Source organism: Artibeus jamaicensis, unplaced genomic scaffold (assembly GCF_021234435.1).
Source record: "Artibeus jamaicensis isolate MK-2021 breed Jamaican fruit bat unplaced genomic scaffold, CSHL_Jam_final contig_471, whole genome shotgun sequence".
Taxonomy (NCBI): domain Eukaryota; kingdom Metazoa; phylum Chordata; class Mammalia; order Chiroptera; family Phyllostomidae; genus Artibeus; species Artibeus jamaicensis.
Genome location: NW_026521850.1, coordinates 6,188,394 through 6,202,621, shown reverse-complemented (window position 1 = coordinate 6,202,621; position 14,228 = coordinate 6,188,394). Strand labels below are relative to the sequence as shown.

General features: G+C 55.4%; 1 protein-coding gene across 1 annotated transcript in view; it reads right to left on the bottom strand.

Annotated features, from left to right (window-relative positions):
• Window positions 1–125: 125 nt before the first annotated feature.
• The window catches only part of ENG (endoglin), a 29,892-nt gene continuing 15,789 nt past the window's right edge, over window positions 126–14,228 (bottom strand). Inside the window, exons 3-15 of the mRNA XM_037156047.2 lie at window positions 13,126–13,266; window positions 10,208–10,370; window positions 9,368–9,533; window positions 8,932–9,058; window positions 8,308–8,482; window positions 7,915–8,057; window positions 4,583–4,720; window positions 4,307–4,345; window positions 3,678–3,794; window positions 3,116–3,367; window positions 2,184–2,238; window positions 1,038–1,139; window positions 126–911 (exon numbers count right to left, since the gene is read on the bottom strand). Of these exons, the coding sequence (XP_037011942.2) occupies window positions 787–911; window positions 1,038–1,139; window positions 2,184–2,238; window positions 3,116–3,367; window positions 3,678–3,794; window positions 4,307–4,345; window positions 4,583–4,720; window positions 7,915–8,057; window positions 8,308–8,482; window positions 8,932–9,058; window positions 9,368–9,533; window positions 10,208–10,370; window positions 13,126–13,266 (1,743 nt within the window). The 3' untranslated portion in view covers window positions 126–786. The remainder of the gene's footprint in view (window positions 912–1,037; window positions 1,140–2,183; window positions 2,239–3,115; window positions 3,368–3,677; window positions 3,795–4,306; window positions 4,346–4,582; window positions 4,721–7,914; window positions 8,058–8,307; window positions 8,483–8,931; window positions 9,059–9,367; window positions 9,534–10,207; window positions 10,371–13,125; window positions 13,267–14,228) is intronic.

Sequence of the window (14,228 nt, the reverse complement as noted above, 5' to 3'; positions counted from 1 at the left end):
AAAGCAGCCATGGGACCTGCCCACAGTCAAGCAGCCCATAAGTGGCAGGTCCAGGATTTGAACCCAGAGCTGTCACCCCTTTCCCCCCACATTTTAGGTGTCCCTTCCCTTCTCCCAGCCCAACACTGGTTTCATGTCTGATTTATTGGTGGTGAGTACATAGGGTGAGCCCAGGGCAGGCAGCCTGGCCACTCCTATCTGCTGCCTTCCTGATGGGTTAGGAGGGGAGGGGTCCCCGTGTGACAGTTGCAGGAAGGAGCCAGGCTCCCCTGTTCCCAGGCTGGGCATCCGTCCCCCCACCCCAAAGCTGCGCCGATCCAAAGCTGTGCTGCTGGGCTCCGATCCTGGTGGCTCTTCAGGGGTCACGGCGGAGGTGCCTTTGGTCCGAGTGGGCAGGGCAGTCTGTTTTGAGTTCTCACCTCCAGCCCAGCCCAGGTCATGGAGGGCTGAGTCCAGGTTAAAATAACGGATTTGTGTTTCTATAACAACGTGGACATACAGGGCAGTGTTCTGTCACTCTGGGGTCCTGGGCAGCCGTACCCTAGGCCCACTGAGTTTGAAGGTTCTGCAGGGTGGGATGGGGTGACCCCAAGGTGTTCCAAGCTGGTGCCCGCGCTGGCAGGGGGCCTCCGAGAAAGAGGCAGCAGGCACGGTCCATCCTCGGCCGAGTGGAAGGGTTTGGGCCACAGAGTGAGTTCATGACCAGTGGTTCCCAGCTGGTGGCTGCTCAGTCTCTCCTGCTGGGCAAGGGCTGGCTGGGCGGTCCCCAGGGCTCCGGGCTGGGCACTACGCCATGCTGCTGGTGGAGCAGGGGGTGCTCTGGGTGCTCCCGATGCTGTGGTTGGTGCTACTGCTCTCTGAGGAGGCCGGGGCAGCCACCGCCACCACGGGCTCCCGCTTGCTGGGGGTTCCTGGGGGCAGGGGTGGAGGTCAGGGCCCCAGCCAGGGCTCCCCACTCCCCCAGAGGCTTCACTGGGCTCCCCCAGGTGGTGGTGGAGGGGGCCTGAGCATTCATGGTGGGGGCCTGGGATACTCACGTGTGTGCGAGTAGATATACCAGAGTGCAGCGGTGAGCAGGGCCCCGATGAGGAAGGCGCCAAAGGTGATGCCCAGCACAGCGGGCAGGACGAGGGTTTTGCCTGGGCAGCCAAGAGAAGGACAGCTGTGGTCAGTGCTGCTGCCCCCTCCCTGGCCCCCACCCTGGCTCCCTATTCTTGGGCTGGCTGGGAGCACAGGTTTTGGTGAGAGTCCCAGCTCGCCCACTGTCCTGACCTCCCTGAACCTCAGTCTCATCATCTAGCAAATGGGTTCATCACACCCAGGCCTGGCATTAAGCTGTGGTTGCTGGGACCATCAGCCAGCAGGGCCACGCCAGTCCTCCAGGGCCATGCCTCTGCCTCCCAGGGCCGACGGAGGTGCGTTTTAGGGCGGCTGGATGGTACAATCTGAGCGAAAAGTGAGTGGGGCCTCCTCACCGTGTGACCTCTGGTCACTGCCTGCTCCCTCTGAGCCCTGTACCACCGTAGGGACAGGCGGGGCCCCTCTGAGGGCTCCTCAGCTCCGCCCTTGGGTTTTCCTGAGCCTCGTTCCTTCCACACTGCTGACTCCTGTGTAAACGCCGGCCAGGCAGCCTCCCCTTGGCCCTGCATTCCTATCCATGCCACGGGGTGGTGAGCCCTTCTCTCTTGGGTGTGAGCCGGGTGTGGGGGTTCCATCCTGTACAAGGTTGGGGGGACCCCACCTCTGCCTCCAGTGTGAGGGACTCTTCTGCCTAGTGGAGGCCCGGGCCCAGAGGGAACTAACAGAGGCTGCAGGGTGCTGGGCTGAAGGGACATCCTCCTCTCCGGGGGCCTTAGGGTGAGGCCAGCACCACCCCAGGTGCCTGCTATCCCATTCAGGCCTGATGCAAGCCATCTCCCTAGTGAGGTCGGCCAGCAACCACGGGAATCGAGAAGAGCCAAAGGCCCGGAATCCCGTCCCGCAGGGGCATCGTAAGCAAAAGCTCCCCCTTCTAGAAGGTGCAGCTGTGGATCCTACTCCAGGCCACTGGGAAGCCCTTGCCCCGCCCTCCTCCCAGAGCTGCTCTCTCTAGGGTCCTCCCTGCTGTGAACCTAGGCCCCAGTCCCTCTGGGGCCATCTGTTGTCAGCCACTGGGACCCCAGAGAGACCCTGGGAGAGCTCACCAGACATGCCAGGGCTGACGATGTTCAGGCGCATGGTGACGGTCCTGTAGATTTTCTGTAGGAGGAAGAGAGCGGTGTGTGGCATTGCCTTTGAGAGGCAGCTTTCAGGGTTACTCCCTGGCTCTGTGGTCCAGTCACCGCCCACCCTAGGGTCTTGGCGTCTCATCCCACCACTTTCTAGCCGGGAGTCTTTGAGTAGGTCCTGGGAGATGCACGCTATGGAAGGTGTGGGGAGACAGTCCCTGGCTGCTACCGGACTCTCCTGTGGGCTCCTGGGAGGCCCCCGACTCCCACGAGGATCGCAGTGCACTCCGCACCACATCTATTACCCTGGTGAAGGACTTGGGCAGACGAGCCAGCTTGGCCCAGGGGCCCGGGCTCCCTGAGGCGGGAGGGAGAGGGCCTGCCCGGGAGCAGCCCCAGAGGCTTCTCTGGGTTCAAACAGCCAGAGACCCTTCTGTGTGCAAGGACCTGGCGATGACCATGTACCCAGGGCTGAGTGCCTGAGAGCGGAGGGCCGCTGGGCAGTGAAGCACGTGGCTAGTAAACGCGGGCAATCGGAAAGCCATCTCCTCGTCCAAACCCTCTCCCCCAAGATCTCCTGTTTGTAGATTGCACTAGTGATCATACCGCACAGTGGGGGAGTGGACAGGTGACTGGGACGGGGGAAGGATGATGGATGAATGAGATTGGATGGGATGAATGGAAGGACAGATGTAGCTACATATCCTACCAATGTCCAAGACACAGCAAAGCCATCAGAGGCTGTACGGTGGCAGAAAAGGAACCCCTGGGAACTGGAAGCCATACACCTGACTGACTCTGCCCTTTGCCAGCTGGTCTCACATTGTTCTGGGCTGTCGTGTCTCTTCCTGAAACCCCCAGACCCAAAACCCACCCTTGACATTGGTCCTGGCTCAGGCCCTACTCACCTCACTCCCTGAACTAAGAAACAGGGAGATGGAGCAGTTGAGGATGCCAGCCTTGGGGGTGGGCACCATGTAGCCACGGAGGAGAAAGCTGAAGCGCTTGTCACCACGAGGGCCTGGAGACAGCAGGCTCACACAGCTGCCCTTGGCTGTCTCGCTCTGGATGAGCTCCACGGTGTCTGCCTCAGGCCCCAAGTCCAGCTGGCAGCTTTCCAGTGTGAGGGTGAGGTCAGGGATTGGTGGAGACATGCTCACCTGCAAGGGAGGGCGAGGGGGGCCAGGCATGGGCGGTGACTCTTAACCCTCCACCCCACCTGTTCTCATGAACTGAGCTAGATTCATTGTAGAGTTTCTGCCCCTGAGCCCAGATGGTGGGACAGTCAGGGGCTTTCCATTCAGTGTCTCTGAGCTCTGCCTTTTCTATCTCTCCCTTCTATCATGCATCATGCTGGCTCCCTCCTTGTTCTGGAAAGTTAAAGTCTCATGTCCTCTCTACTAGCAGTGGGAAGAAAGGTTCTGAGAAGTCCCAGGCGCAGTCCCAGTCCTGGGAGGTCCAGTCCAGTACCTGCACAAAGCCCTGCTGCCCCAGCTCAATGGTGTTGGAGGCCTGGAGGAACTGCGGGGTGAGGTAGAGGCCTAGCTGCATGGAGAGGCTTTCTGTGTCGATGCACTGCACCTTTTTCTGTGGGAGACGGGACAGGAACTTGGTCAGCCTGGGGGGTGTCCGGCCAGGAAGGTGAGGAGAGGGGTAGGAGCAGAGGGCGTGGTCCAGAGGAGTTGCCTGACCCTCATCCTCACCTTCAAAACAAAAACAAACCCAAAGTAGTATTTATCAAGAACTCACTCTGTACTGGGCCGGTGTAAAGTGCTGTCCCCCTGTCATATCAGGGACTGCTCATAAGCACCCCCGGGGGGATCCTTTCGGTGTCACTGCTCTCTTGGGGCCCAGAGAGCTTCAGCGATTTGCCTAGGACCTCACAGCCAGCATGTACTAGAAGCTGTCGGCATGAGAGGCTGAGAACATAGCCCTCCACGGCACTGTCCCCTGGTACAGCGGGGAGGCCAGGCCACTCTGGGGACACGTGGCAGGCCTGGACCAGAGTCTGGGTTTCTGGGGGCCTCCCCCCTCCCAGGCCAAAAAGGGACCCCAGGATCCTAGACCAGATGTGCCAGCACAGTGCCCACCCATCTCACCTGCATCGGTGATGGGCTTGACAGGAAGTTGATGATCACCTGCAGGAAGAGAGCCAAGGAGCTGGTGAAAGCCAGAAATGACCCCAAAGGGTGTTCCACCCAATGCACCCTTCCTATAGACTGGGGTGGGGGGGGTGCAGCCATGGCCACCCTGATCTCGTCTTCATGCTGGGCACCACTCCCCACCCTCCCCAGGACCCCTCGGCCTGGAAGATCAAACAGGCACCTGAGGGGGGCCAGCAACTAGGCTGTTACCTTTCCTGCCCCAGCTCTTACCTCATTGTTGATCACATTTTCTACCACTTTCATGCCGCAGCTGGAGTAGGTGCTATGTAAGACAAACTGGTCCCCTACGTCTTCAGCCTGGCAGCTGGAGTCCCAGAAGGTCAGGCTGATGATGTTGCACCTCAAACCCTAGGCCGGGGGCAGGGGCACCGTCAGGAAGCACCAGGTACCTGGCACCCAGCACCAAGGACTGATGGTGACCCTGGGTCACGGGCATTCTTCTGCTCCCCTGTCCACTTTTGTTAGATTTCATCAGCCTACACCACTTACAATAATACATTTCGTAATAAGTTCCCTGAACTTGACTCGCTTTTATACTTAACCTTGCCTTAAGCAATAAAATCTGAAACATTGCGAGTTTGGTTTAATAATTGTTTTTATTTTAATATATATTAAAGCAAATGTAGAACTATTAAACTTTAAAAGTTCATCTGAGTTCCCCCTACGATCATCACTCACGGCGCCAGCGGCACCCAGACCTCGCCAGCACGGTCCTGTCTCAGAGCCCTAGACTCCGGGACCTGGAGTCCGGGAGTGAAGGGCCAGAGAGCGAATGCCATGCCAGGCTTTGCAGACCATGTGGTCTCTGTCATGATCACTCAACTCCGCTTTCATAGCCTCAAAGCAGCCATAGACATTATGTAAATACGGGTATGGCTATGAGCCAGTGAAACTTTATTTATTTTTAGAGAGAGGGGAAGGGAGGAAGGAAGAGAGAGAAACATTGATGTGAGGGAGAAACACTGGTCCATTGCCTCTCGCCTGCATCCTGACCCAGGACCAAACCCGCAACCCAGGAATGTGCCCTGACCGGGAATCGAACCAGTGACCTTCCGCTTTGCGGAATGATGCTCAACCCACTGAGCCACACTGGCCAGGGCCAATAAAGCTCTATTTACAACAACAGGCAGTGAGCCCTAGTTTGCCATCTCCTGTTTTAGAAGAACCAAATCTTAGAATTTCTCAGTCACACTATTGGGATCAAAAGAATCTCAGTGCTGGAGACGAGTGGGCTGTTGGAGGTCCCGCTTGGGTTCAGCTAGCTCACGCCCACTCCAGAAGGCTGCCCCCAGCTTCCCAGGGCCACCTTAAGAGACAGAGCCCACCAAATAAAAATGGCTGTACACTGGGTGAAGCCTCAGCGTCCGGGCCTGGGATGCAGTTCTGCACACTGACCACTTTGCATGAACTGATCAGAGGCTGCATGCCCCGTGTCTGGGGTGAACCTGCTCAGACCCCCTTCTTTTGTTTCCTTCCATATAGACATACGTACTCAAAGGAAACTTGTAGATTTTAAAAACAGTTTTAAGAAGGGGCATCATACTTGTCTTGCATGCAGTAGCTTAGTTTTCTCCCTGAACAATAAATCACATGCATCTCTTTATGCTACATTCATAGAGCCAGCACGTTCTTTTAGTGCAGGGCAGTGCCCCAAAGATGGGTGGGTGACGATGTGCTCACCCAGGCCCCGCAGGGCTGGGCAACAGATGGGGCTTCACACAGGTCGCTGTGTCTCCTGCCCCAAAAAAGTCCCATGTGGACTTCATTAATGCCAGAGTTCGATGTCGTTCTAAAATCCCCGAGAACATGGGTGATTTGTCGAGGCTCCAGCAGCAAGATTTCTTGCCTCAGAAACACCAGAAGCAATCACAAAGGGCAAGTCGGGCAGCTGGAATGACCCAATATTTTCAAATATCCAAAAAATTAAAAGCCACTGTAGCAAAAATTTCAAGAAATATACCAGACCGGGAGAAATTATTTTGATAAGAATGAAGGACACCCGGCTGGTGTGGCTCAAAGGATTGCATGCCGGCCTGCAAACCAAAGGGTCACTGGTTCAATTCCCAGTCAGGGCACACGCCTGGGTTGCAGGCCAGGTCCCCAGTAGGGGGCATGCAAGAGGCAACCACACACTGATGTTTCTCTCCCTATCTCCCTCCCTTCCCCTGTCTCTAAAAATAAATAAATGAACTCTTAAAAAAAAAAAAAAGGATGAAGGACAAAGGGCCAAATTTTTCTTTATGTAAAAAGCTTCTAAAAATCATCAAGAAAAATATCAAGCCACAGGGATCAAGAGCCTTAGACCGTTGTCAGTCCCGTGGAGCCATGCCCACACCCACCGCTAGGCAAAGAAGTGTAAGTTAAAAGGAGGACACCACATGCCACTGCTCACATGGGCAAAGGTGTTTCAAAACACAAACAACAGCCTAAAGACAGAGAGTGTCACGATGCTCAGAAATCCTCAGTAAAAACTGGAATCATCTTTCGGAGACTGGGTTGTTGGCATGTGTCAAAAATTCCAGAAATGGAGGAACAAATAGGAAGGACACAGGGATGAGAACTAAGGGGGGTGGAAATGGGAGGGAGGTGGGGAGCAAGGGGCGGGGGAGGCTGGGATGGGAAAAATAGACAAAAAACTGTACTTGAAAAATAACTAAATAAAATTAATTTAAAAAAATGGTAAATAAGAAGAAAAAAAAAAAACTTCCAGAAAGTTCACTCACTTTGACCCAGCAACCTCACTAATATAGAAATCTATCCTAAGAAAATAACCCCGTATTTTAAGAAGTTTATCATGCACGATGACATTTTCTGCATATTTATAATATCACAGAGTTAGAAGCAAAGGAAATGGATAACACGGCGGGGAGGGGTTAACGATGGCCCATCCATATGAGGGAATAACATGTGCTCATTCGACATGATACCAAGTGCCTGGGTCAGAGTTCTGAAAATACATTACGTGGATAGAGCGGGAGATGGGTGCATTCGATTCCACCACGTAAGACTTACACAGAGGGAGCAGGGTGCTGGGCCGACAAAAGGGAACACACAGCAGAACAAAAGACTGACACAGAGAAAACACTAGAAAGAAACAAACCAAAATGCTGGTAACCATTGTCTTTGGGTGGAGAGATTGAGATTTGCTGCTTTTCTAATTTGTCCACATTAAGAAAAGAAACACAAAGAAAAGCCTGTGTTATTTTGATAATAAGTACCTTTGTTCTTCACTGAGGTGGAAATATGGTGCAGGTGGGCTAAGTGAGCACCCAGCCCCACCCGCAGTTGGAATGAATCAGGACAGATACCTTGTAGCTATTGAGCCACTGAGCACCATGCCTGGCTCAGGGCAACAGACCTCACTCCGCTCTCACCACGAGGTGGGTGCCCTTTTCAACCCCACTTTACAGGTGGGAAAACCAAAGTTTGCAGAGGGATGCGATTTGCTGCCCTGCCAGGGTTAGGAGCCCAAGATTCTCAGGCTGGTGGAGGAACCAGCCTGCCCATGTTGGGCCAGGCCAGAGGGGGAGGGTTTCCCTTACCAAGATGTAATTTTTCTTGAGTCCCAGAGTCATGGTGCCATTGGTGCACTTGGGCTGCAGCAGGTCCATGAGCAGCTTCTGATTGCAGCTCTCCTTGGTAGGGGTGGTCCTGGCAGGTGTGGGCGAGGTTGGCCGCTCGCTGCCTGTGGGGTAGCAGAGGTGAGCTAGCTGGACAGCCACTGAGGGCTTGTTGCGTGCCAGGCACTGAGCATGTCTACAGCTGGCTACAGCCCATGTCCCCCTGCTGCACAGAAGGGAAATGGGTCTCCCACGGGCCAGTGCCCCCTGTCAAACTCACACAGCTGTGTGGTGGTGTTTGGCACACTGTGGCAACTGACCCAAGGAAAGGACAAAGGAAGGCAAGAGGGCCAGGGAAGGGGGCCGGGCGCTCACCACAGCGGCTGGCCCGGAGAGAGATGGCAGTGGCCAGAGGCAGCTCCACAAAGGACGCTACCACACTGGCGTTGAGCCTCCGGGCCTCCTCCAGCAGTCCTTCGCGTGTGTCGGGGAGATTGATGTTACTCTTGTTTTCCTCTGGGAAGATCTTGAAGGAATATTTACCAGTGGTCTAACGACGGGTAAGAAAGGCAGAGCAGGGAGCCAGTCAGGGGGCACACAGCCTGGACGAGACACCGCAACCCAGACAGGGTCCTGCCAAGCCTCAGTGCTGGCTGCTCTCCCGCTTGCTCTTGCTGCTTCTTCTGCCTGGGCCACCTCCCTTCTCTACTGGCGCCTGTTTGCCCTTCATTTCAGCGTGGGGTTCGCTTCTCTAGGAACTTTCCCTGACCCTGTGGGTTGGGTTAAGGGCCTCCCTAAGGGATGATGGGAAGCTTCTTGGAGGAGGTGGCAGCTAGGTGCCAGTCTGAAGGAAGAGCAGGTAGTGAACAGAGGAAAAGGGTGGGGCCAAAGTACCATGAGTCCGTGTGGAAGCTCAGGTGCTGGTGCAGGGCGTCTGGGTTCTCTCACCAGCTTTGGGCGGCCCGCACGAGGCTGTCTGGGTCAGGAAACAAAACTCACCAAGATCTGCATGGTGTGGTTGGTGTCGATGAACCAGGACAAGTAGGGTGGACCCTGCAGGATGAGCACGGAGTGGGGGTTCCCCAAAGCGCAGCTCAGCTCCACCCTCACATTCACCGTCCGGGACCTGCAGAGAGACAGAGCGCGGGGTCAGCGCCTGCTGGTGGGACAGCGGGGTAGGGCAGTGCCCCACGGCTGCTGGCCAGGGCGGCAGGAGATCTGAGGTTGAATAGCAGGGGCTGCGCTATTACCTGGTGCGATGTGGGCGTGTCGAGTGAATGAAGAAATGGGCGGGGCTTGGGCTCAGGGGCGGGGCGCAGAGATTGAAAATAACTACCACGCTCCTACCTGGTCAGGGGCTGGGCTGAGGCTTGGACAGGGCCGGGCTTAAGGGTGCCGACGGGTGGGGTTTGGGGGAGGGAGCAGGGACCCCTACCTGGCTTCGGGGCCCGGCAGGACTCGCAGGATGTGCGCCTCTTTGTGGCCACCCACATCTTCCAAGCGGCAGCCCTGGACCAAGGCCCCGGCGTGTGGCTGCCATTCGAGCGTGTCGCCCATATCCTTGTGGGGTTCCGGACTGCAGGGGGGAGGTGACCTCGGGGCTGCGGAGACAAGCGCACCTCAGTGCCCTCCCTGGCAGCTCACACAGAGGCCCACCCTTGCCCACTCTACAGGCCGGGCAGGCAGCATGGAGCAGGCAAGAAGTGGGGGCCTGAGAGGACCTCGGTTCAAATGCCTCCACCACTCACTGCCCAGTGACTCATGCAAGGCCCCCAGCCCCGGGTTCCCCATCTGTCAACACAGCGTCCACAGAAAGTGTGACAGTGGCACCTGTTAGGGATGAAGCCGTGCGACCATCAGCAGCTGGTCCCACTTGTATCTTTCTCACAACATTCACCGCGCCTCGAGATTATGTAACTTATTTATCTGTGTACATGTTCATTGTCATCTCCCCACCACAGTGTCAGCTCCAGAAGGGCAGGGACTGGGTCTGTCCCCACAGAGTCCTCAAATGCCTAGCATAGGGTTTGGCACATAGCAGGTGCACAATAAATCATATGGTGCTGTTTTTCTGGGTCAAAAAACTGACAGGTAGCAATTTCACGTGGTTCAAACTAATACTTGGTGAAGAGGGAATTACTGTCCCAACAAAGTATTAACTTGCTCCATAGGGTCTGGGGCAAACCGCGTCCCCAGGGGGCTTAGTGTCTGCAGCTGAGGGATGGGCCAGAGAAATTCAGGTCCTGAGCCCGGAGAAGCTGCTGAGGAAGCTGACCTGCGTCCAGATGGAGGAAGATGTTTTGGGGGTCATTCAGCTCGGCCACAGAGGTGATGGCACCTCTCGCGTCTGCCCAGTTGAGGAACTGGCTCTTGGTGGTGATGTTTGACAGATGTATGCTGTCGACTCCTGGAGACTTGTGGAAGACGTGCTTGGGGCTCTGGGGAGACACACAGAGGCTCAGGGTGTCGTTGCTGGGCCTGAGTCCCCTGCCCCGTGCAGCAGGTCAGGAGGCAATGTGCAGAGGCAGCTGGCAGGCTGTGCAGAGGCGGCCAGAGCTGGGAATGCTGAGACCGGCAGATCTGAAGTCAGCCCAGAAGCCCCTCACTAGGGCCCCCAAGAGCCAGATCGGCCCCATCTCCCTTCGACACCGGGGGGGGGGGGGGGGGCTGGATGGATACATATCCATGTTCATCTACCTGCCCAAAGTCACCACCCCACCCCTCCCTAGTCACACTCATTTTACTCACACTTACGACATTCAGTGGCTACTGTCTGTGTCACCCACACTCTAAGGATGTGTGAGGGACAATTGTCGGCCTTGCCCATCCCTACATGGTGCTCAACACATAGTAGGCACTGGGGAGTATTTGTCTGACTGCACCAGGTCCTAGGCCCAGCGCTCAGGATCCTAACATGTCGGCTTCACCCTAATGCCTGGCACATGGGAAGGGCGGAAAGAAGAAGTGGATGAATAAATGAACGAAAGGAAGTCATTTGAAACAACAGGAAACAGAAGATAGTCTTTAATAAGAAATAAAGGAGCAAGCAGGACAGATCCTCTGCCTAGACAGGGATGGGAGTTCAGCGGGCTCCACACCTCGCTGCCCCCGCTGCCCAGGCCTCAGGAGAGACCCTCGTGGGCTGGGGCGAAGGAAACGGGGAAGGCTTCCTGCTGGAGGTGCTCTGTTGAAGCCAAAGGAGTCTGAGGATGCTGTTGGAGACTTGGACCCAAGAGCTCCTTTGCATCCCATTTCCAAAGCCAGGGACATGGCGCCGAAGCAACACGAGGGTCTCAGGCTAGACACGCAGGGGGATTTCCTGACCGTGGAGGTAGGCAAGACACCACAGAATGGTCCTCCTCGAATGGAGCAGGACTTTAACAAGGGGGCAAAGAGGTGCTCTTGGGTGAGGAAGCCAGCCATGACGGAAGGGATGGGGCCGTGGTTTAGAGCTGGAGAGGGTAGGAGGACCTTTCCCAGCTCCGGCCCTCAGAGCCAAGGTCTGCAAAATGGGGATGTAACAGGGACTAAGAGGCAAGGTGTTTGCCATTTGCCTGGCACTGGGTCTGGCCCAGAGCCCCAAGCTCCCAGCCAGGCTGTGGTCCCTACAGTGGCATCCAGGAAGCTGCAGGTCCAGGCCGAGAGAGGCTCCAATGGTGCCTCCACTACAGTCCCCTCTCCCACCCCGTATTCTTTGCTCCAGGAGGAAGGCCAGAGAAGGCATGGCCAAAGCCCTAGCCTTTGGCTGCTTAGGCTTTCGGCCAGAGGGCATGTTTTGCGTCCCCTGGGAAGCTTAGAGCTCCTGCTGAGCTCTGATCCCCTGGGTTGTCTCCAGAGAGCGAGGGATAGGAAAGAAGGGAGAGGAGCCATGGCCAGGCCTGGCCTTTTAAGGGGCCTCGATTTCCCCCACTGGGAGCAGAGGGAAGTACTGAATGGTATCTGTCCATCTCTACCCTCCTGGCTGGCCTCTGGCACTCCCACCCTCCAGGGGCTTTCCTGCTGGCCAGCTCTGTCTGTCTCCATGGTGTCCCCGAGGCCAGTCTGGATTCTTTGTCCCCGACTCTCCCCTCAACTTCTCTCTGTCTCCAGGCCTGCCTCCCAGGAGGCCTGACTCCAGTTGTATCCTTGGGGCTCCAGCTCCTCTCCCCCTGACTGTGTCTGTCTGTCCTTCCCACACAGACCCTCCTTTTTTCATTTCTGTTTTTCTCTCTGTGTCTCTCTCCCCCTTGTTATCTTTGCCATCATCGGTCCCCCCCAACACCACCCTGCTTTCTCTGGTTATAAACAACAGTGGCTCACATCTGGGGGTCAACTCCTGCGGCCTCCCACGTGGAAGAGGTAGCCCTGAGCCTCCTGGCTGTGAGTCCCTGCTTTAAAACTTGAGTTTTTAAAAAAGATTTTATTTATTTACTTTTAGGGAGAGGGTAAGGAAGGGAGAGAGGGAGAGAAACATCCATTGGTTTCCTCTCACAGGCCCCCAGTCAGGAGCCGGCCCATAACCCAGGCATGTGCCCTTCCCTGCAATCAAACTGGTGACCTTTCACCTTTGCAGCTAACCCATCTACGCTGGTCGGGGCTAAAACTTGATTTTTTTAAAAATAATTTTTCCTTGCCCTGGCTGGTGTGGTTCAGTGGATTGAGCGCCCACCTGCAAACCACTGGTTCAATTCCCGGTCAGGGCACAAGCCTAGGTTGTAGGCCAGGTCCCCAGTAGGGGACATACAAGAGGCAACCACACACTGATGTTTCTCTTCCTCTCTCCCCCTCTCTCTAAAAATAAATAAATAAAATATTAAAACATAATAATAATATTTTTTCTCTAATGCAGGCCATGTTAAGTAGAGCAAGTCTTGTGAAATCAACAAAGCGCAAAGAACAAAATAAACGTCTCTCCTAACCCCGCTTCCCAGCCGTCAGTACTGTTAATGCACTGCCAGCTTTCCTCCTGACCCTTTTTCTCCGTACTTAAATGTGTCCAAACACATGTCTTATGACTTCCTCAAAGACAGGGGCGAGATTATTTCGTGGGATTTCACAGAGTCCAGTTCTGCCACTGGACAGGAGGGAAAACCGAGGCTACGCGAGAGGATGGAGTTGGCCAGGGTTGCCCTTCCACCTGAATCCCATCTGCGGGTTTGAGCTCTTTATCCCAGACCCTGCTGCTCAGCCCGGAGTTGGAGGGAACACACTCACGAAGGCCAGGCGGAGCGGGATTCCCGGGGCCTGCAGCCGCAGGAAGACGGTCTGGTTCACGCCTAGGACTAGGAGCACCTCGCGGGGCTGGACGCCATTCTGCTTGGACATGTTGACAGTCAGCTTCAGCTCCGAACTATCCTGGGGGTGGGGGGCGGGGGAAGACACACACACACACACACAGATTAGCCAGAGAAATGTAGACTCTGCCCCCCAGGTCCTCAGGGAGGACCCCGTCCCTGAGCTTTCACTCCGCCCTCCCCACACGGCCTTTCGGGGATCACCGAGCCTGGCTCTCGGGAGGTGCTCAGAAAATATTTGCTGAGTGAATGAAGGAGATTCACCTCAGCAAACCCAAAAGCAAAGAGAAAACACTGTGATGAGCCGGAACTTCATCCAAGGGCGGATCGAGTTTTGTCGTTTCTGCTGAGCGCCCGCTGTGTACCAGGCCTGCCAGCGTCTGCGACCCAGAGAGCAGCTCGTGCCTTTTCTCTGACCCTGTGCGGCGGGCTCAAGGCAGCCACCCCTCCCCGGCTGCACTTTTCCTGTCGGCCTGAGTATTTCAAGGTACTGAAATGCTCCTATTTTTGTCAATATATTACCATTACTTTGATATTTTATAAGAATGTGAAGTGAAGATCATTTTTGTCTTGAGAGATGCCTACTGCAGTGAAATTTTAAATGGTATACGTATTTAGAATGCTTCCAGAACAACAACCAATAGTAATAATGTCTAACACTTCCACAGTGCTCACTGGGTGCTGGAACCTTTCCAAACGCTTTACCTATTGATCCGCTTAATCCTCACAACGACCCTAAGAGAGAGGTACCGTTGTTATGTCTCTTACAGATAAGGAAATGAGGCACAGAGAGGTGGAGTCATTTGCCCCTGATCACACAGCAAGAAAGAATGAGGCTTGGGAAGTGGACCTGGGCAGGCCTCTCCTCTCAAACGCTATTCTGCCCAACCACGTATGCTTCCTAATTCCTATGAAGGAAAGAGAACACAGTGATCTGCCAGGGCCACGCTTCTGTTGAAAGAACATCAAAGACTTTCTGAGCCAGACAAAGAGAAACTTCACCGAAACCGTCACTGCAGCTGC